The sequence below is a fragment of the Terrapene carolina genome, unplaced genomic scaffold (genome assembly GCF_002925995.2).
Source record: "Terrapene carolina triunguis isolate 2854851 unplaced genomic scaffold, T_m_triunguis-2.0 Scaffold69, whole genome shotgun sequence".
Classification (NCBI taxonomy): Eukaryota; Metazoa; Chordata; order Testudines; family Emydidae; genus Terrapene; species Terrapene triunguis.
Window position 1 is genome coordinate 24,270,086 of NW_020664420.1, and position 23,766 is coordinate 24,293,851.

The 23,766-nt window shown below is 39.8% G+C and overlaps 1 protein-coding gene across 1 annotated transcript in view; it reads right to left on the reverse strand.

Moving 5' to 3' along the window:
- Nucleotides 1-3,184: 3,184 nt before the first annotated feature.
- EMB (embigin) overlaps nt 3,185-23,766 on the reverse strand; it is a 28,603-nt gene continuing 8,021 nt past the window's right edge. The window contains exons 4-10 of the mRNA XM_024197299.3: nt 21,689-21,881; nt 19,436-19,524; nt 13,291-13,418; nt 9,636-9,918; nt 8,542-8,575; nt 5,474-5,549; nt 3,185-4,184 (exon numbers count right to left, since the gene is read on the reverse strand). Coding sequence (XP_024053067.1) covers nt 5,492-5,549; nt 8,542-8,575; nt 9,636-9,918; nt 13,291-13,418; nt 19,436-19,524; nt 21,689-21,881 — 785 coding nt within the window. The 3' untranslated portion in view covers nt 3,185-4,184; nt 5,474-5,491. The remainder of the gene's footprint in view (nt 4,185-5,473; nt 5,550-8,541; nt 8,576-9,635; nt 9,919-13,290; nt 13,419-19,435; nt 19,525-21,688; nt 21,882-23,766) is intronic.

Genomic DNA, 23,766 nt, shown 5'->3' on the forward strand with positions numbered 1-23,766 from the left:
TTTTATAGACCTCTATCATATCTCCTGTTAGTCATCTCTTTTCCAAGCTGAAAAGTCCCAGTTTTATTAATCTCTCCTCATATGGCAGCCGTTCCATACCCCTAATCATTTTTGTTGCCCTTTTCTGAACCATTTCCAATTCCAATATATCTTTTTGAGTATTCAAGATGTGGGCCTACCATGGATTTATAGAGGCAATATATTTTCTGTCTTATTATCTATCCCTTTCTTAATGATTCCCAACATTTTGTTCACTTTTTTGACTGCCACTGAACATTGAGTGGATGCTTTCAGAGATGTATCCACAGTGACTCCAAGATCTCTTTCTTGAGTGGTAACAGCTAATTTAGACCCCATCATTTTATATGTATACTTGAGATTATGTTTTCCAAAGTGCATTACTTGGCATTTATTATATAGTATTACATTAACATTGTATAGTATTAACATATATTATAGACCCAATAGACACAATGGACCAGAGTCTCCACTTCTTGGAGTGCACTCCTAGCCTCACTGAAATCGAAGTCAATGGCAAAATCGTATTGACTTCAATGGGGGGCTAGGATTTCACACCTTAACTTCAAGGGGAATGTCGGATGCACCAGCAACGCAGGACTAGGCCCTGTGGTTATCATCATGAATAAACTGTCCTTATCTCTAACAAATGGCTTTTTCAGATATTTTCTTTATTAGAATATTATCCATGCCACTATTTTGTTGCAAAAAATATATTCAGTCTGCATTACATGGCATCTAATAAAAGCTGTTTAATTAATCATACTTTTTAATTACTATGCTTTCTACAAAAAAGCCATAATCTTAGAATGTTATATTTTCAGATGATCAATATACAAGAAGCAAGTCAAGTATTTTCTTTTTTTTAAAAAGTTGCATATATGTTTACTTGTTCTAACAATAAATGCAAATCTAACCATGATAAAATTTCATGTAAAAACCTATAATTAAGTTTTACTCTTGGTTTAATGTGCAGTGCACAGAAAGTTTGAGGCTGAGTATAATTAAGCACAGTATCTGGACAAGGGAAATCTTTATCAATGATCTTTATCCAAGTATTTCAAACTTCTGTTCTGCTCATTGCTTTTATTTAGGCTTTTTAATGTGTGCTGGTTAGGCTACAAATCATTGAACTCATATTCTTTAGTTTCATTTAAAAACAGGTCAGACTGGATATCGATTTCCAACAACCCACAATACAATCAGCAGCTACAATTTCCAGACCCATGAAGATTGTAAATGAGGTTTTATTCCCTTCCAATTCTCTGCCTGGTGTGTTTTAATGTGGTTTCTTTTCTCTTTCTCTCTCTCGAGGGCCAAATGACAAAAGGCCATTTTGGGCTGTGCAATTTAAGATTTTAAGAGATGCTTTGTTTTCTCTTGCAACAGGAAACTTGCACATAATGATGTGTGTTTGCTTATATTATTATTTTATTTAAAATATACAATGAGAACAAAGAGGGAATGGTTTTTGATGACTGTTTTCAAATGAAGGAGAAAAATAACATGCACAATGTTCCCTTGTAATAAACAAGGGATTCTTAAATTTTCTGTGGAATAAATTGCAGGAGCTTGCAATGGAAAAGTAGTTGATTATATAGCTTGCACATTTTTTATTTACTGAGTACATACTATAATTAACTAGCATATTTTAAAATTAAACTACTACGACTCTCAGCTGTTCTATGACAATACCATAAGCCATAATGGCAATGCTATATAATAGTGCTATCTGCAGCCTTACCACTTTGTGTGGTGCTCCTTAATCCCGGGGGAATTCTGCACCAAAAAATTAAAAATTCTGTGCACAATATTTTCAAATTCTGCAAAATTCTGCATATTTTATTTGTCAAAATAATACAATATAATCACTCCAGTTTCAATTATTTTGGTAATTTATTTCAAAATACCAGCCAGCCAGTATGTTTGTAACAATACAGACAACAAAAAAGATTCAGGAAATATTTTTGACAAATAGATGCCTTACTAGACATATTAATACAGAACTTTGAGTAATAATTCACTTAAACTACAATACAGAAACATATTGCAAATCTTGGGGGAGTCAGGGGTAACCAAGGAGCTGAGGGAGAGGGAAATAATTTCTGGGAAGGAGCCTGGGAGTGAATCTGGAGGGTTGTTGGGTGTGGATGGGAGAAGTATGGAACAGGGCTTTTTTGCGGGGGGGGGAAGAGAGGGAAGGGGATTGTTAGGGGGTTGGGGAGCCTCCCCCATGCAGACTCTGTCTGATCCCTAGCCTCTCCAATTCAGTCAGGCACATCTGCCCCTGTCCCCGTGTGTCCCTGCACCCCACCCGGCCTCATGTGTCCCTGCAACCCCCACATCCCCATGTTTCCCTGCACCCCACTCCCATTCAACCCCTGGCTCAATACTGTCACCCCACTAGCTCCTGTGCCCCTGCCCCAGTCTGTTCCCCCCACTAGCCCTTCTGAACACCAGTCTATGTGATCCCCCCCAACAGCCCCATGTGCCCTGCTCTGTTTGTCCCCCCCATATCCTGTGCCTTCTCAGCTGGCCCCGTGGGCAGGGCTCTGTGAGGAAGGCAGCCACTGCCCCCTCCATCTCCATGGCTGGCTGCTCTGGCCCTCAGCTGGCTGCCCTCTCTTATGGCAGCACAGCAGCCCCTCGTGGGCAAAAGGTGAAACTGCAGTGTCTCCCTGGCAGAATCTATTTTCTGTGGAGAAAAAAAATCTGCGTGGGACATGAATTCTGCACGTATGCAGTGGCGCAGAATTCTCCCAGGAGTAGATCCTGACAAATCTCATGAGTTAAGCGGAATTAAACCTGTTCTGTACTTGGATGGGAGTCTACCAAAGAATAGTCAAGGATGCTACAACACAGAGGTACATATAACAGTGCTCCTGGAAAGGTTGTCTTTTGGATAAGAAGTAAGAGTGGGGCCCTGCCAAAGTCATTGAAGACTTTATGGCAATTTGTGTAAGAGATGGGGCATTAACCCAAATGTTCTGGTTACATTCAAGTTTGTTTAATTACATTCCACGTAGACAACATTCTCCCTGGATTTTAAATTGGTAACAGGTTATTTTTATTCTATTATGATATTTTATTTCATATTGTTTATTTTCATTCACTTCCTGCCCTAAAATAGCACTTTGGGATTCTTTGGGATGAAAGGCAATATATAAATACAAATCTGTCTTAAGTGTCCATTAAAAGGACGGCCAAAAACGGTCACTTCAGATGTGTTGTCTTCTAATAAAGATAGAGCAGAACTGAACTCATTACATGTGATGATATTTTGTCAAAACATGAGGATGCCTAGTAAAGGCAGTCTCTTGATATATAAATCAATGCTAGGGCCTTTTAATGTCAAGCTTATTTATTCATTTGTTTGGTAGTTTATAAAGTAAAAAATGTCACATTTTTGTACAAAAAATGGTTCTGTGTTAGGACAGGAAATCTTAAGGCAATGTGTATCATCTTAAATTTCCAGAGTTCGCCATCTATTTCTTCCTAATTGCAAATGATGCTAACCAAATTTGGGTTAAAGAATCTTCATAGGAAATGATAAAACCCTTAATATCGTTTGAAAAATATGATAAAGATTCCCCTTTGATTAGTCCTTTGGTGTAAAAAATGGCTTTTGTGTGTTGTATTTGCTCTGTCTACCAGTAAAAAATATTTTCTCTAAGATGTTGTGAATCTGAACTTACATTGTAAAATTTATTATCAGCTTATAGTTGTCCTGATCTTGCATCATCTGCTCACACTGTGAAGTCACTAAGAGTGTTGGATGATCTCTGAATGCAGGATCAGGCCCAATGTAGGGAAGCAAAAATTATACAGGTTAATCTTCTTAACCAATTGGATTGAGGCCAGGAAGTCTCAGTAGCATAAAGATCGACTTTTACCAGTAAGGAGACACAAACACAACAACAGATATTTGAGAGTACATATGTATAATGTCTGGATACAGTATAGTCTTTATAGAATAACTATTTGACAAAGAGGCAGTTTCATGTTTATATTTTAAAAGCAGAATAGGAGATCTTCATTATTTTTGTTACAAGTCTAATGAGCTCTAATTAGAAGCATTGTAAATATTTGAAATGCATAGCCATGTACATCTTCCTGTGGTTTTGTGATGGTCAAATGATATTTCCTTTTTGTTGGTTTAAAATCTCCTGAATTAAACAGAACATACATATTATTGTTTATTGACACAGATGCATTCTATCAATTGTTTAATGCCTACTGTTTACATTCTCTAATTTCTTTATTTGATCTCCAACTTCATTCTGACTCACTGTTGGATTTGAGGTAAAAAAACATTTAAAAGTGCCTAAGTCCCATTTCCAATGCTGTTAGGAGCCTATGTTTCATTGAAAGTCAGTGGGGGACTTAGGATCCTAAATCAGTTAGGCACTTTTGAAAATTGTACCTTTAATCTCATTCTGATCTGGTCACTCTCTTCATGTGGGACTCGCTTCCCAGTCCTTAAATGCAAAGGGGGCGGAAGCCTTCTACAAGTCCTTGGTTATGGGGGAAAAGCCAGTGAATGTAAAGCCAGGGGAGCCACCTTGAATGCCAATCTCCCATGTCACAGAAGACACATCAGGTGCCGGGAGGGGTGAGTGGGGGGAGTGGCTAAGTGCACTATTATCCTCAGCTGGCAGACAATCCATTGGGAAAGATTGCCTGTTGGCACAAGTTAAAGTAGTCTGTGCCAGGACTGTGATTGGGGCAAAGAATCAGGGAGCTCAAACCTGTCTCTGAATTTCCTCTTTCTCACTACCACCACTTGCGCTCCTTCAGCATTACTCACTCTCCTCGTCTACCCCTTCTGTCACTCACTTCTTTCAAAATGACCAATTTGTTACTTCTCTCTCTTCTCTGTTGCTCATGGTCCTCTATCTCCCTCCCTGTCTTTGCTCCCTTTTGCTAATGCCATGTCATCTACTTTGAACTCTGCCCTTCCCACTATCCTGGACTCCTTCACTCCCTACCCTCACTGTGCTATCTACCCCTATTGTTTTGGGGCCTAATCCTGCAAACTCCTAGTTATGAGTAGTCCTTATACAAGTGAGCAGTCACACTGACTTTAATGGGACTGTTGGCATATTTAAAGTTTGATATGCATATGATTAGGGTTTTTCATGTTTGGGCCCCATTTTTAAAAAAGTGCTATGTAAATGTAGTAAAGTACTCATGATGGTAATGATGAAGATAATAAAAATGAATTAAAATATAGCTCTGAAAACAGCACTAAGCTTGATTTCTGAGTTAAATGCTAAGGGCTCTTCAGTCATGAATGAGTTGTACATATTATTTGTTCCAGTTCTGTGCCACTCCCACATAATGTATATTGAAAATGTACAAGATAAGGACAGTAGAAAGATTTTTTTTTGTCCTTTGAAATATTCTACTCATAAAGAGCCTAGTAAATCTCTAATATGTCTTCTCTTTTACTTACCTTCCTTTAGGAACTGACTTAAACTTTTCGGTGCCTGGTGGTGCTATTTTCTACACCATTGCTATCTTCTGATTTACTGAAGAAAGAAACAGGTTTAAATCCAAAACTCAAAATAAGCTTTTAACATGTATAGACTGTACAATAAAAATCATAGTGTTCATCCCAATCCAATGATCTGATTACCTAGCATGCACTAAAAGCATTTTAAATTTTTCCACTGTGATGTTACTTGAAGGCATGAGAAAAAGGAAAAGAACAAATATGTATTTTACATAAAATATTATTATAGCAAAATAACCTATTCAGAGACCTTTACGAATCAGGTAGCCTAACCATCCAGTGCTTTCTGCATTCAACCCAGTCATTTCCTGAAACCATAAAACCCTTGGAAAGGATTATTACAGTGAAAAATTGACATGAATGTTTTTATAATAGGTTGTGTCAGTGTTCCTACTACAATAACTCAGTAGTAAAAATTCATTTTGTGCTGAAAATCAGGATATAAGGTATTGTTCCCAAGTTGAGGTATAATAAAAACACATTTAAAATTACACTTCTATAAACAAAACATAAGAAAGATACTGATTTTATTATTATTAAATTATTTTGCAAGTGTTCAGTATGGTTCATCAGTTCACCAAAAACTGATGAAACAGTGTATAGTATGGTTCCTCCGTTTTTGGTATTTCGGGTTAAAAAGGGCCAAAATGTTAAACTTTTAAATATTAATAACATAGGGCCCGATCCTTCAGCTGTTACTCTGGATAATCAAGAAGGCTTTTGTCTAGCTACAGGACTGAATCTGCTCAGTGGCCATTTTTCTAAAGGATTTTTAAAATCCCTCATTCTTTTTTAAGTTGGGAGTGAAATCTGTTCTTATGAAGAATGTCAAAGAGGCAATCCTGGAATCCAGTCCTATCTGTTAAATACATAGTTACACTACAGGCAATGAAGATATATGATTTCCAATGTGCCCAACCCATTTGGAGGGACCACCTAAGGGCGAGAGTGTAGTTTAGTCTCCATAGCATTCAATCCTTAGCCTCTCTCTGATGACCGTGCTAAAAAGGGGCACATTAGCACCAATTGTTAACGTGGTTTTTGTGTGATGGACACTTGTCCAGTAGGAAAAGGACTAAAACTATCATTTCATTTCATGTAGTCTCCCCTGTGCCTACCGCTATTAGATAGTAACTGCTGTTGGTCAACTCAGACCTGGGCTAGATTTAACTAGTGTAGACATGAAAAGTTCGGCTGCTCCCATTACTTACTCCTGAACCATCCAGTCCCCCTTGCAATACACTTTTTTGATGAGACTATTATTTATGTCACCAATCATAAGGATTCAGGACAGCAACACACATCACAAAAAGTTAGAATTTGATGGAATGGCTCCAAAGGACAAATTCCAGGCCATCTGGTACATAACTCTGTGCTTTAAACAGCTACTAATATATAGCTGTTTAATTTAATGCCAGAGAGCGTTAGCAATCACACAAACAGTACACACTATAAAAACTCCCTAAGTGTGTATTTATCCAGTAGGACAGAACTCCAACCTCGTAGGTAAATAATGTATTAAATAAAGATCAAATGGCTTCAAAGGACACTTTGCAGGCTTTCCAGTGAAAATAATGTGCATTTTTATATACCATGAGTAAGAACTTATTTTGTTCTCTTTTAAAAACAGTAAATCCCAGTTTCAGTCAGATTGTTTGTGATGAAAGTACGGCAATGTGAAGACACGGCAAAGTAAGACAGCTACTCAATCCTCAACATAAGACATAGCCACTGTATCCCAAAACACTTTCCAGCATAGTAAACATAATTATAGAGTTAAATAAATAACAACAGCGCTAAAGAGGAACTAAGAGATATAATCAAGGGAGAAAATACTATATTTTTAGTTGGCTTTGGAAATGAGAGGGAGAGGGATAGCAGGAGGCTACTCCAGATGGAAAGGCGTTTGCATCAGCAGTGCGGACATCATACAGAAGGACAAAGAGGAGACCAAGCTCTTGATGAAAGGAAGAAGCGAGGAGGGGAGTAGAGAAAAACAAAGTTCATGAGAGCCTAGAGCAACTCCATGGAAGGAAGGGTACTTTTGAATAGGCTCTTTAAATGAATGGGAAGCCAGTGGAGGAGTATAGGGGAAAGTGATTGTGCTTTGTAAGGTAATTATAGTTTATTTCAATAAATTAGTACATTAATCCTGGTATAAGCATGGATATCAAAGAAGGCTAAAGCTTGTCTTTACTGTGCATCCAGAGTTCCATAAGCCTCTGGGGGAAGAAATTCACCCATAAGCTACAGAGCAGCAGCAGAGCTGCCTCCCACCTGCTTCTTCAGCCACAGTGTTGCAGTTCTTCTTGTGGCTGGTGTACTCTGGTACACCACATGGATGGGAAAATGGCTAGTGCATCGAACTAGCTTCATATCTACAGCTCCTGCCCAGGACCTTCCCCCAAAATCCACTACCATGGTGGCATGGTGATGTTAACTGCCAATAAAAGCTCCCCAAATCATCACCACCCCATGCCCCCACCACATAACCTACCCACACCAGTTCTAGAGTATGAAGGGTCTTTCATGTACTATATACAGGAAAGAAAGCCTTGTGTGCCCCATAATGCAGACTAAACTAGAAACACAGTACAAGTGAATGGATGGAAACATTCTGGAAGCGTTTTCTATCTGAGAATTATCTCCCTCATCCTGAGTAAGTTATAGTCTTTGATGGGAACAGTTTCAGGCCATTCTACCAGCTCGATTCTGTGATAAACAATAAATTAAAACATCCCTACCACCAAAAAACCCCAGACAAAATAAATAAGAGGGCAGACAGCAGCATTTTACACATGCTGGACTTACGGAGAACTGGGAACTAGGAACGTGTTAGGGAATGGAATTAAAACAATACTTCAGCATTCATACTTATACCTTACAATGTCATAAGCTAAGAGCAATATATTGTTCTTGACTCTGAGTTACCTAGTGTCAAAGCTGTTTAATATTCCATTAAATGTTAGTACAGTCTAAGTATTGTAAAAATAATAGTCACTACTTACAGTTGCTCAATTTGTTCAAATTCTTTTCCATCTTCTGTGGGACAAAGAAAACTGTATGGTTATTATATTATGTGTTTACTGTTAAGAAGTTATTTGACACTGAAAACTATTTCACTTCATTTTTATAATAAATTAATTGTCTAACATATAAAAGAATCAGTAAAACAGTAAACAAGGAAATTCTGTACTAATCGGCATACAGGATACACAGCTGAAGTACAATTTTACTATGCTCCCTTTTATTCAAAATATCTTTCTGTAGCCTGCCTAAGATTAAGCTGTTGTATTTCCCACAAACGTCTTCTTTTAGGAAAGTTTGAGGAATCTCCAACAGTTTATAAAACTGAGCGTTGAGCTTTTTCTCTGTACAGAAATGACATTTAAGTTACATCCCATCAGTTGTCCTGAACACATGGCAGTTTGAGTCACATATCCGTGCTTTTAACATTTCAGACCCTTGGGATAAATTCAGCCCTCAGGTTATGCACTGGCAAATGCCTGAAAAGCCACCACTAAACTATGGAATGCAACTTTAGCAGCCTCTTCCAAAATCCACTGAGATCACACTCTGCAGGTCTGTCCCAGCTCATATCACAGAATGGATATCTGAAAGGGATATTTGGGCTCAGGGGCCGTGATCAATGCATTTTGTTTTAATACACTGCTACCCTCCCCCTCTCCACTATGATATTCTTGACATGAGTAATCTCCATCAGTGCCTGTGAGGGTTTGTGCACTCACTGTTCTGGGAGCATTTAAAATCAAACCTTGAAGTCCTTATTTGCTAATTTTACTTGTGTGAGTAAGGTTGGATTAGATTCTACATAGGCACCTGTGTCCCTACTAAAAGCATTTAGGACATGAATTTGACCCTAAATATTAGGAAATTAAAACTGAAATAATGATTAATACTCAAAAGAAGATATTTTCATTTAGAGAAAAATACATAGACAACTATCATGCAGAATTAGGAGCCACAATTTGGCCTTGACTATAATTTAAATTGAAACAGTGTGTAGAGTATGCCACTGTATCTAACAGATTATAGTATTAAAAAGTGCTAAGTGTTATTTAAAAAAACAAAGAGATCGTACCTGCATGCATCTGTTTCTTTTTGGAGTAGATCTCATACAGGAAAATAATAGCTACTAAAATAATAACTTCAGCAGCTATTGCAAGAAATGGTTTGAGTGGTGTCATATAGGTGAGAACTTTAAGGGATACTTTTCCTTTGCTCTCTCCTAGTTTAAATACAGCTTGGCACCAGTATGATCTATCATCTTTCTCTGAGATCTTCAGAATCTTGAGTTTCGTTATGTTGGCATATTTTTCATCGACTATATACTTATCTGGCACCAAAGAATCATTAATAGCAACCTAATATAAAAAGACATTTAAAAATTATATGATTGCAATGTCAAAAATGTTTAATAAAATCCTTTATACTTTGAAAGTGGAAAATCCCTGTATTTACAACAGGTAACATTAGTTATAACATTAAATGGTGTTGCATATGTAGCACATTTTATCGAAATGTATCCATTCCAAATGTTTTATCCAAGTAAATACACTTTGCATAGTAGATGGAATGGGGCAAGGGATGGAGTGAACTCCACCGCACTAGAACTGGGAGTTGCTGCAGGGAAGGAAATACAGAGAAAAGAATAGAGAAGACTCACAAAGACAAGGGAGAGAGAGAAATGGAGAAAGAAGGATGGGGAAGGATGAGAAACAAAGGGGAATTAACAGTGGTGGGCTTCACAGTGTATGATCAATTCAAGAAAAGGCACTAAATAATAGTAAGTGAACATTTAGTTACTGCATAAAGGCCATATGCTCCTCTAGATATCTGTGCAAACCATTAAGTGATACCAGTGGGCATTTCACCTGGCACTGTGTGGCGCATATAGGCCTGAATTTATATCCCAGCTCACAGATCATAATTAAACATAGAATTCTTCCCTTTCTTCCAAGGTAAGTTTGACATCCCTGCTTTATAGACTAATTACAAGCTATGTCCACACAGCCACAGTACACAACTGTTCAGTTCAATACATAACAGCACAGGTGAAGAAAGAATATCTTATTCAGTTCAAATAAGAGGAATTTTAGCTAGGCAACTCCAAGGAAAACAAAAGTGCTACAAATATCAGGGCTTGTCTACACTTAAAATGCTACAGCAGCACAGCTGCGCTGGTGCAGCTCTTCAGTATAGACACTACTCACACCGACGGGAGGGATTCTCCCATTGGCATAGGTAATCCACATTCCTGAGAGGCAGTATCTAGGTCGATGGAAGAATCCGTCTGTCGACCTAGCACTGTCTACATTGGGGGCTAGGTCATTATAGCTACGTCTCCCAGGGACATAGCTATCTATACCAATGTAAATTCCTAGTGTAGACTAGGCTGAATTGTACCTTCAAAGTCATCAGTGAATTAATTGCTCAGTGTGCTGCTAGAGGTGCTCACTTCTGGATGAGATGTAACACCTCGTTCTCGATCACTTAAAAATACCATGGCACTTTTGGCAGACCCAGTGCTCATTCCTGATTAAATTCTTATTGGATCATCAGTCTGCCTGGCTAAAATGCCTCTTTTGTGCATCCCACAACACCTCACTGAGCAGTTAAGTTCACTGATGACTCTGAAGGTAGAATTCAGTCTAGTGAATTACCAACACTGATTCTACCAAGTATCAGAGGGGTAGCCGTGTTAGTCTGAATCTATAAAAAGTAACAGAGGGTCCTGTGGCACCTTTAAGACTAACAGAAGTATTGGGAGCATAAGCTTTCGTGGGTAAGAACCTCACTTCTTGCATCTGAAGAAGTGAGGTTCTTACCCACGAAAGCTTATGCTCCCAATACTTCTGTTAGTCTTAAAGGTGCCACAGGACCCTCTGTTACTTTTTACTGATTCTACCAGCATTTGTTTTTTTCCCTGGAGATTATTAACCTGGCCCAACCCTGCTTGGTTTATGTGATCTGACAGTAATACTGCCTGAGGTGGTACAGCTAAAGATAAGCTACATATATTCAGGGATAAAACCTGGGAAGCGTTGAATACTTGCCGCGTCCCTTGAGCCTGATCTTCTGGCACTTGCTGGACTCTATGGGAGTTTTGCTTTTGACTTCGCTGATGTACGATCAGGCCTATTGACTAAAATAGGAGTTGGAGGTGCTCAGCACCTTCAGGACTTGGTCTCAGAACATACATTATTTTCCGAATGTGATCAACATTTTTGTTTTGTTTCTATTACTTCAACTTCATTTGTTGCTGTCCTTTGCATTTTCCCACTTACTGGCACCATTTCTTTAATGTTGAAACTTTGGGCCAGATCTTCAGCTGATGTAAATTGGCTTATCTCCACTGAAGTCAGTGGAGCTACACTGGTGTAAACATGTGAATTCAAGTATTTATAAATAATGGGAATTGGAAGAGTGTGATGGCCACTTAAATAACATCTCCAAATTAAAAACTGATCATTCATCAAAGCGAAAAGTTGGCAAAAATGAAAAATGTAACCAATCCTAGTTATTGTTAGGGTGAGACCTGGTATAAATGACTAAGGAACATTATAGCTGTAAGGGTTAATGTGGCTGTGTTGGTCTAGAAATTAGAGCAAGGAGTCATATGGATTTGGGTTCTAATCAAGGCTGTACTTCTAAATTACTGTATACAGTTGGGCAGACCACTTACCTTCTTTTGTCTTTTCATCCCAAATGGATAAAAATCCAGATAACTTGATGCTGCATTTTAGTTAAGCTTTGTTAGGCAAACAAAGCCTTCTGTCTTTCCTATAGAGTTTTCCAAGCTACTGGTCTCTACTGAAAAATTAAATATCTGCCCTAAATGTACTGTTGTAGTCCTTATTCAGGACCCTGGGCTCCCCTATAATTCTTCTAGAAGACAGATGCTGCAGGGGAAGGATGGATGGTGTGGAAATGTAGAAGCAGTGATCTTCCCATGGGGCTGGGACTCCAGAGTTGTGGATAGCTCAGGCAGATAGGCACAGATGTCTTCCAGGACATCATTCCTCACACCAGTGGTGATACAGCAGCATAAGATAATGATTATGCTCCCGGCATTACCTTGTGCTTCCTTCCCCTCTGTATTGCAAAAAATCTGAGAGATTATTTTAGACAGCAACAAGGTGGGAGACCATCTATATATGGGTTCTGAAGAGGAGCCATGTTGCGTGAACAAAAAGGGAACCCAGGGTATATTGTGGAGACACTGGGAATACTGTGAAGCCATTGGACTCCATACAAAACGCCTGCCCTCCAGACTCCTGAGGATTAAGAGAGATGGCTAACTAGGTCCCACAACAGGATGATTAGGAGGAAATTGTAAGTTGAATTGTGAGCTAATACATATTTTTCCCTATGGAGGACAGTATGTCTCTCGGTTCTTATTCAAAAAAAGCTCCCACAGGAGTCAACAGAAGTTTTGACTGAATGTGGATAAAGTGAACACCTCTGGATTGGGCCCACCCATCTGATTTGTTTTGAGTCCATTAGATTGTAATCATATGGTGCAGGTCCTCGGTAAAGATATCTATGATGACCTACACTGATAGATTATAGTTTTATCATGTGAATTCATATCAACTCTATCTAAAGAATAAGGTAGGATTTGTGAAAGCTGCTGTAGGTATATGAAGCATGAATTAATTATACTCTGCAAAAGGACAATGTGCTTGCAATCAGTTGTTTCGTTGTTTTGTGTGACCAATGAAGGGAAATCTTACCTGGTCACTTCCATTACTCATGTACCAGATCCAGTTGATGGGAATATATTTGAGACTTTTACATACCAGGACAACAGTATCTCCTACATAACTGACTACGTGATGCTCTTTTCCTTCAATCTGAGGTACTAAGAATAAATAGAGAAAATTTACTAAGTTAGCTGTAAGGGTTTTAACTGAAATATATATCACATCAAAGCTTTTAATTTTTAAGAATGTATTAGTAGCAAGTCCATTCTCTTTTCATATCCTCAATTAATTTGCAAACTGTTGTATAGCATATAGCTTCTAATGTGTGAACTATGTAAAGGTTACTTCTGGCTGGTGTTCCACTTACAGAATTTTTATTGATATCTATGGGAATTCTGCTTGCAGAGCAGTTGCAGGATTTGGCATCAGTGCAGTAGCTATCAAAAAGTAACTTTAAAAGCTAAAGTATTAACTGACTTGTGGTATTTCCACCCTCCCACCCCCATACCCAGCTGTGAGCAATCCATGATTCAGATTCTGCTACAATCTATATGAATACATAAGCTAAGCATAAAAATCCATTCAATTTCCAAAACTGCAAGACTTCTTTTCAGACTATAATAACATAAAATAATAGTATTTGGTCAGTTTTGTGTGCTGAGAAATATTGCTGCAGAACAGTTTTCACTTCGTCTTGATTGAAAAAAATGAAGGGGTGATGGAAATGTTATACCAGGGGTAGGCAACCTATGGCACACGTGCCAAAGGCAGCACGCGAGCTGATTTTCAGTGGCACTCACACTGCCCGGGTCCTGGCCACTGGTCCCGGGGGCTCTGCATTTTAATTTAATTTTAAATGAAGCTTCTTAAACATTTTAAAAACCTTATTTACTTTACATACAACAATAGTTTAGTTATATATTATAGACTTATAGAAAGAGACCTTCTAAAAACGTTAAAATGTATTACTGGCATGCAAAACCTTAAATTAGAGTGAATAAATGAATACTCGGCACACCACTTCTGAAAGGTTGCCGACCCCTGTGTTATACTTTCAAACACTGACTGCTTGGTGTAGATACCAAGTGAAGTACCAGCCCAATCCTGCAAGATACAGTATTGGGCCACAAGAAACAAAGTATAAGATATTAATTTGGAATTACTTGTGCTGTAATTTTATCATCATTCTAGATGACCTAAAGCCTTCCCAGAAGCCCATATCCTCTGTTGAACATATTGCTGCATCCCACATATATAATTAGAGCTGAGCAAATAAACCATGACAGATAATTTATCTGATGAATGTCACCTCTTTTTTTCTGTTCTTGGAATATCTACTAGCAGATCATGATTTTCTCAAATGTATTTTATTTCTTACATTTCACTCGCTTTGTCTTGCTATTTGGAATATGAGATGACGTGTTTAGTGATGCTAGGTCATCACACAAGACATAGCAGGCCAGATCCATGCCTTCAATGGAGCTATGATAATTTATACCAGCTGAAGATTTGCCTCAAGTAATTTTTTTTCTCTTCCTTAATAGGATAAGTGTAAATTCTATACGTTTTCTGTTGTGAATTTAAATAAATAAATTTAATATTCACTTTCTGTGAGTATTCAAGCTTGCAGTCTTCAAATTCACTTTCCAGGAGCATTCATGCTAGTAAAATGTGATTGCTTGCATACTCTGTGATTGCAGAAAAGTGTGCAAATGTGACTGAAAAGAATTCATAAAAAATTCAAATGAATACTCAAGAACATTTCTCACTACTTGCTCAACTCTAGATGAGCCTTACTACTAGAAGCGTAGTTGTTACACACGTTAGCAATGTACATCAATCCAGCTGTCACTGCGTACCATCATTCCATATTTTACTCGTATCTTTAAAAAGGGCCTTTAAAGTCAGAGTAACTTTAATCATTAGCCCGTTTTAGTAAAAAGGGACAGTATCAGTAAAAACTGTTGCCAATCCTGTGCAATTTGGGGGAAGAGGGCAAAAACAAAACAAAAAGGTCAGAGAAGCAAAGGAACTGTCATAAATAATAAAGAAGGCAAATTTGAGTAAAGAAATCTGAAAACCCTTTTATTCTTCCAGAGGATGTTTACTGAATTAAAAAAGATTTTAGCATGCAATGGCAGAATATGGTCCTAGGTATTACAAGTACAGCTGCCACTGGCAGTTTCTGTGACTAATACTATACATCAGGGAAGCCATACACATAATTCATGTAGGGAAGGGAGTACGGCGTCTTCGCCCAGGCTTCTGCATGGTCTTCTTGAAGGCCACACAGAATTACAGCTCAGGGAAATGCAGTGACTGTTACCAAATTGCTCCACCTTAGCAGCACCTTGGAGGCAGAAGGGGTGGTGAGTAGGCAATGACTTTGCCCACCTCTATTTGCACTAGGGTTAGAATGCAGCATTGCTTAAAGTCCTAGATTGCTCCCTTTCCTGTGTAACTGGGGAGCCACAATATAGCCCTAAATAAGGATGAACAGTTACAACTGAAAAATAAACCTCTCCTTTTAAGGAAGAGCAGGATTTAAACTGAAGCCTGGAGGGGAACCAGCTAATGAACAGCCCCAGGTTACCACCAGTGGCAGATATAAGATCCTCCTTGTGACCCACAATCCGCAGAGGTAGAACCACACAGGACATTTCATCTGACTGACAGTGGTCTTAGTGATCCCTGATTGGCTCTTTGATATACAAGCCCACAGGGTGTAGCAAGAAGTGTTCAAATTACAGTGTGGATCCTGAGCTGGCTTTCATGACTGCCCTGCTGCTGAACTCCGAGTAGTGACCGTGGCTCTGACTTGGATTCTGACTCCAGATTGACCCCTGGAATCCCAACACAGACCCCAATACCTGGTACTGATCCCTGTCCTGATTTCTGAGTTTGGCTCTGATCCTTGACTGACTCCTCACTCTGACTCTGGCTTGACCTTCAGCTTCACTCTTGACCCCAATACTGGCTCTGACACCTAGCTTCAGTTCCTGGATCCCAAGCTCCTGAAACTAGTCCTGCCTACGTTTGCCCAGGATCCTGATGTTCCTATATCTTCTTGCTTATTGTACATATGTATATGTGTTGTGTAGACATTTAATATTAATGAATACATTAGAGCACTCTGTGTGTGTTAGCTCCTATGCCCTCTATAATCTCTTTCTATAAGCTTCTCTTACATTCCTGTTGTTTCTTGTAGGCACCATGGCTGAAATAGCTCCAGTAAAGTCAATGGAAGTTTTGTCATTGACTTCAGTGGGACCAGGATTTCACCCCAGGTCTTTTTCACAGAATTCTAGCATTCAAGCTTAAGTGCTGTTAGTGCTAAATTCATCCCTTGTTTGTAATCATGGAGTTAATTATAGTCGTGTTGACTTTAAACCACAGTGTTTAGCAATCAGATGTACTAGCATATCAGGCATTGCTTGTGGCTTGGACATTATTCTCACCACATTAGCAACTGGAAGATTCAGATCTCACTCCTTCCCCTTTTCCCGCACAGTGACATCAATCTGAGAGGATGTCAAGTCAGCAGCTTTTATGGCATCAAAAGTGGCAGCTCTTGACCATTCTGAAGCAATTCTCCCATCTTATGATGATAAATCAACCAGTCCCTATTCATCATGTTTTGTCAGAGGTGACTTCTCTGATTAACTTTTCATAGTAGCTATTTTATACTTTCAGAAGAATAAGAGTTCCTTTGGCCTATTTAAAATACACACTAGACTAGGCACTCAGCTAAATCTTATTCAGATGCTCGTAAGGAAAAAATATATTGCCATTTCAGATGACGAAAGAGAGTTTGAATAAAACACTGTACTTCTTTCTTCTTTATCAACCCAGAAGTAATTGCACTGTAGCAGTCTTGCTCTCTAGTGGTTGAAGGTTTGAAGCAGATGTCATACTTCTACGACAGACTGCAGTGTAAGGGATAAAGTTTCATCTTTTTTCAAAGTTATGTGGCCAGGTCCTAGCTGATGTAAATCAGCAGAGTTCCACTGACTTCCATGGAGCTGTGCTGGTTTCTGGCCCCACTGAGTGCAAGTTCTGTATGGTTTATTTTTTTATTTTAAAAAATGTCTCCAAGCAGCGTTCTACCCAGTACTGCATACTGGCTCCACTGGTTTTCTTAACAAACCAGTGAGTGCTAAATGCTTTGTTTGTTTGTTTGCTTGCTTACTGGTTTTGGGTGGTGAGGGGAGCTTATCATTGCTCCTCAAGAGCACTTTACATTTCCTTATTTGAGCATCTCTTTTCATTTTAATGGCTCCAAAAGTTAGCAAGGGGCAGAATGTCTTTTGGATTAAATGTCACAAAATTTTACAGTCCTTTCATTTTACCTGTTTCTCAGTCAACTGAATTTCACCTGCCAGTATTTAGGGTACATCCTAAAATTTCTAACATGTTCTAAAATGCATATATTTAATGGACACACTAATATAGTCTATTAAAATGGATTGCATATACAGTTACTCCTCGCTTAACGTTGTAGTTATGTTCCTGAAAAATGTGACTTTAAGCAAAACTGTGTTAAGCGAATCCTATTTCCCCATAAGAATTAATGTAAATAGTGGGGGTTAGGTTCCAGGGAAATTTTTTTCACCAGACAAAAAAATATATTATATATACACTTATACTGTGTGTGTGTGTAAACACACACACACACAGAGTATAAGTTTTAAACAAACAATTTAATACTGTACACAGCAATGATGATTGTGTAGGTTGGTTGATGTGGTGGAGTCAGAGGGTGGAAGAGGGTGGGATATTTCCCAGGGAATGCCTTACTGCTAAATGATGAACTAGCACTTGGCTGAGCTCTCAAGGGTTAACACATTGTTGTTAATGTAGCCTCACACTCTACAAGGCAGCACGAATGGAGGGAGTGGAGACAGCATGGCAGACAGAGACAGAGATACACACCACTCTAAGTACACTGCCTTTTTAAGTAGATCAGCAAGTTGAGACAGCAGCTGCGGCCAGCAAGCTCCCTCCATCCTGAGCCCTGTTGTGTCCCCACCCTGCTCTATATGGAGAAGGAGTAAGCAGGGGGCAGGAACAGGGGGAAGGGGGATACCCTGACATTAGCCCTCCTCTTCCCCCCCCCCCACTGCACAGCAAGCAGGAGGCTCCCAGGAGCAGCTCCAAGGCAGAGGGCAGGAGCAGCACATGGCAGTGGGGGGAGGGACAGCTGAACTGCCGGCAATTGATAGCCTGCTGGGCGGCTGCCGCACAGGGAACTTAGGGGAGTGGGGAGCTGATAGGGGGCTGCTGGTCCACCCTGGTTCCAAGCCACCACCAGCTAGCTGCAATGGGCTGCTCTTCCTGCAAGCAGTGGACAAAGCAGGCAGCTGCCAAATGACGTTATAAGGGAGCATTGTGCAACTTTAAATGAGCATGTTCTCTAATTGATCAGCAACGTAACAACGAAACAACGTTAACCGGGACGACTTGAAGTGAGGAGTTACTGTATATGTGTATTTATATATATATATATATATATATTCTTTCTAAATTCGCAAATGCTTATTTGAATCTGAAATTGCCAATATTCATCCAAATCTGAATTTATCCCAAATCTGTCTCAACTGTACCAGTCACTAGTGATTTTCCTATTAAACTCAATTAAGTTTTGAGGTTTAAATTTTCAGAAGTGACTAGTGATTTGGTTGCCTCACTTTTTCAATGTCTAAATTGAGACACCATTAACAGGTCTGATTTTTCTAAGAGTAACGAGCCTCCACTCTGAAAATCAGACCACTTTAAGATGCCTCAAGCTGGGCACTTCAGAATTTAGGCTTACGCCCTCTTTTAGCCTTTTCCATGTAAAGGAAGGAACTAATTTAATCCATTGTTAAATAAAAAGTTAGCCTTTGTTCAAAACTCTTCATTTCATATCTTAGGAAGGGCTAGCATGGATAATTACTCAAGATTCTCACTTAGCTTAAGTGGCTTAGCTACTACTGCTGCAGTTTTAACCATAAGGAAATAATAACTGTTTTCAACTTGAATGGCTAATGATTAATAGTTAACAACTATGATTACAAGAGTTCAATGTGTTATATAGGAGATCAGAGTAGATGATCACAATGGTCCGTTCTTGCCTTATAATCTATGAATGTTTATATGATTTTCAAGTGAAACAACCAAAGTTAATACAACTTGCCTTGTAAATGAAATGTGGCATTAACTTCTTGGTCACTTTTAAAAACACAAGTGTAATTTCCCATTTGGTTTCTATCTCTGATCGTCAACCTAAAAAAAAGCGAAATAATTAATGCCTTTATCTTTGCTGTCTCACATTTTAGATACCAGACACTTATAGAAAAAAAAGGAAACAAGAAAAGATTGATTGGAACATGAAATACAAGTTGCTAAAAGTGTGGGGTTCAGGTTTCATGCAGTTTGACAGAAAGAGAATAAATAAACTCTATGAAATATAAAAATTAGAAAATGTACACATGGGTGTATATGCACATACATTGTACTCTTTCTGTGTTTCACAAATACACACATGCACACACATAGACACACACTCAAGATTGGATGTCTTTCTAAATGATATGCTGTAGATCAGCCACAAGTTACTGGGTTCCATGCAAGTTTACTGAGTGAAACCTATGGCCTGTGTTATGTAGGATGTCAGACTATATGAGTTCCTTCTGGCCTTAATGTCTATGAGTCATGAAGCCTATGGATCTTGCAGCTGTAGATCACCACATAGAATAATTTTTAAAGGGATGTCGTCCCATTGTCTGGGAGTAGAGCAAGTGCTGGACTCCCAATTGGCTCTGTCACAGCCAGTATGGAAGACACACATGTAGACTGTGCATGCACATGTGCAGTAACGGGGAGCTGTGTACGTGCACAACCCTGATATTTCCTATCCCAATTTCTACCACAATGGAGAATTTGTAGTGTTATAAAAATGGTGGCTCTAGAGTCTTCTTCTCTGGAAACTTTTGAAATACCCAATAAAACTTCCTTTTAGAAGATTTAAACACATTTCAATATTTCCCCCCAAAATATATCCACCATGTAATATATGGACGAGGAGTTAGTGCAGTGGATGGAGTGGGGGAAGGAGAAGGACAAAGAGCTCCTCCATCCCTTCTTCCCGTGGTAATGAATACAGGTGGTTTAGAAGAGACAGATAGTATAGAGCAGTGGTTTTCAAACTTTTTTTCTGGGGACCCAGCTGAAGAAAATTGTTGATGCCCATGACCCAACGAAGCTGGGGATGAGGGGTTTGGAGTGTGCAAGGGGCTCAGGGCTGGGGCAGAGAGGGCTGTGGTGCGGGGGAGAGGGCTGTGGGATGGGGCCAGGAATGAGGGGCTCTGGGTTTGGGGGGTGGCTCAGGGCTGGGGTAAAGGGTTGGTGTGCGGGGGGGGGGGGGGGGGGGGCTGGGGGGGGGGACCGGGGGTGGGGGTTTGGGGTGCAGGGGGGGCTCCGGGTTTGGGGGGGACTCAGGGCTGGGGCAGGGGATTGGGGCATGGCCTTACCTCCGGCGGCTCCCGGCCAGCAGCGCAGCCGGGGTGCAGAGGCAGGCTTCCTGCCTGTCCTGGCACCACGGACTGCGCAGTGTCCCAGAAGCGACCATCAACAGGTCCAGCTCCTAGGTGGAAGCGCAAAAGCGGCGCCATGCGGCTCTCGCCCACAGGCACCGCCTCCCCCCCACATCTCCCATTGGCTGGCCTGGTGCTCGGAGCGGGGGCAGCGCGCGGAGCCCCGTGACCTCCCTGTCTAGAAGCCGGACCCGCTGCTGGCCGCTTCCGGGATGCAGCGCGGTATCAGAACAGGTAGGAATTAGCCTGCCTTAGCTGGGCAGCACCGCTGACGGACTTTTAACATTCCGGTCGACGGTGCTAACCAGAGCCGGTAGGGTCCCTGGGTGCTGAGCAAGGTGACCCAATGCCTTACATGCCATGACCCAGTACTGGGTCATGACCTGAACTTTGAAAAACACTGGTACAGAGACTTTTCTAGTTACTTGAGAGAAGGGAAAACCAACTCCTCCTCCCTAGCCAGGCACCATCTCCTCCTACTACTCCCATTTCAGATTCCGCTGCCTGGAGGAGTCCTCTGTTTACTAGACAGAGAGGAGAAGGGACTGAATTACCTCAAGACAGGAAGAGGTGAAAGAGCTGACCCTAACCCCTTACATAATCCTTGGCTCCCATGTATGGGTCATGGTACTGTTCCTCATTCAATGTGACCTTTTTAATGTCTATATCTTTTGTAACATACCTGTTTTTATAGATATCACACCTTAACATGGAAAACATTTTTCATCAGATATTAGTATTTGTGCTTGCTTCGGCAGCACATATACAGCCCAAGCTGATAATGGTTACCCAACAACATATGTATTTGATTTAATTCCTTTAGTTGTGCCAGGCAAACTGTAAAGAAGACTCACGTATATTGAGTACTCCAGACATTTTTCGTTTCATTAATGGAGACATTGCTACTTTCAACTCTTTCATTATCCTTCTTCCACGTCACTTCATCAGTTGCTGAATCAGTGGATGCTCTAGTCAAGCTACACAAGAGTGCAATGTTAGCTGGATTATATAATATGACATTTTCTTCCACTGGAGCACTGGAAAACCCTATCAAAGAATAAAACAGATGAAATTATCTAAAAGAAACATACTACTTCCTTTTGGGGGGTTGGGATATCTTTCAATTATTGGGCCAAATTCTGGTTTCATTTACACTGGTGAAAATACAGAAAAGCTGCACTGGTGCTTTTGAAAATTGCACCCTCAGGTCCTTTTGGGCCTACAGTTTTAGATATTGATTCTGTGTCCATTGAAGTCAACAGCACAACTCCCAAATTCAGTGCTGCTGAATCAGACCCTTAACACTACTGTTGCTTGATCTGGTTGTGTGTTGTTAAAGATATCTTTAGATCCATCTGCTGCTGCTGTTGTTGCTTTCCCAATGGCAAACTACCAATACTGCAAGCAGCAACGTGAGAACATTCCCATACCAACAGGAAAAATGACACATTTTTGGCTTTTAACCAGTTTCTTTTGGGTGTAATGATTTGCATAACCAAAAAGGTTTTGATTGCAAATAGACATTTTTTACAGGCTGAAAAAGCATGTGAATAATAAGCCTTTTGATCCTGAAAGATATAAATAAATCTCTGACTCCATAACCCCAAGCCCTCTGTTGACATTTCATTCCATCCTTAGACCTTCCTTCTTGGCCTGCTGCTATAACTGCTGTTGGCCTGACTGTATGTCTGATGGAGTTCTGCTCTCTGGGAGCATACCCTGCATATAAGAGTTGCACTGCATTGCACAACCCAACTCCCTTCTGAGAAGAACAGCCGCTGAAAGGAAGCCATAAAGCATGCCCCACTAGCTCATCAGAGAAACTGGAATCTAAGAGACAAGTAAGATACAACACAGGAAGTGGAAAAGCATCATTCCAAGGGACACAAGGCCTCACCACAAAACACTTTTTTCTTTATATGCTTTTGACATAGGCATTTGAGGCTTATAGATCAAGGGAGCTTAAAATTCCACAGGTGGAATGTTAAAGCCCCAGATCAAGGAATATTAAAGTTTACGTATAAGGCCTGGGTCTTGTGTTTTCTTCTGTAGGAGAGTGGAGTCACAACCACAATCCATTTACTAAAAATAACTATCTATTTCTGGTGACATCTCTTAGATGCAAAAATATAATAAGAGCATTAAATCTGCCAGATTTGTATATCAGTTTATAATCAAGAATCAAGGTGATTGCAAAATTTACACTAAAATCCATTTGAAGAATCAGATGAATAATGAAGGCTAAAACAATATGGGTGACATTCAAGATTCATTATTTTTAAAATGCCGGACTTCAGATGAATGGGAAATTATACTTCTCTGGTGTTAGATGTAGGAATTTCTATAGTGCCAATCACCATAGCATCTGAGTAGCTAGAGGAAAATGTACTGAGAGATGTACAAAGATAGAGATAACTGTTAGGGAAATATTAAACTCTAGTGGCTTCACAAGGAGGTCTAGCACAAGGTCTATGCATCACTTCCATCACAGTTCAGCCTTCAAAATATTGCACTGGCCCAATGCACAGGCATGAATTTCACCCAATGGAAGGTGAAGGTGCTCAATACCTCGTAGAATTGGACACTTAGAAACTGCTGTCTATTTTAATCTGCTCTAGTTGAAGATGGCTTGGGGCTTTTGTTTCTGCTACAAATTTGTTATAGCTTCCAGCTGGGTAACTGGAAGTTTCTGCCTTACATGATCCATCTGTGGCTCTCCTTTCATCCTCCCAGAGCGTCCATTCCTGTGAGATGCTGAGTGTCTCCTGCAAGGTGCTGTGTACCCTAAACTTATCTATAGGTGGATTCATTAGAACAGTGTATTTCCCACTCCTTAAAGTGATTTATGGTTCACACATTTTGTCATTCCTAGCAAAGAAGACAAAATACTTATTGCTCCAACTTGTGTTTTTAATAAAATGTTGAGTCTGAT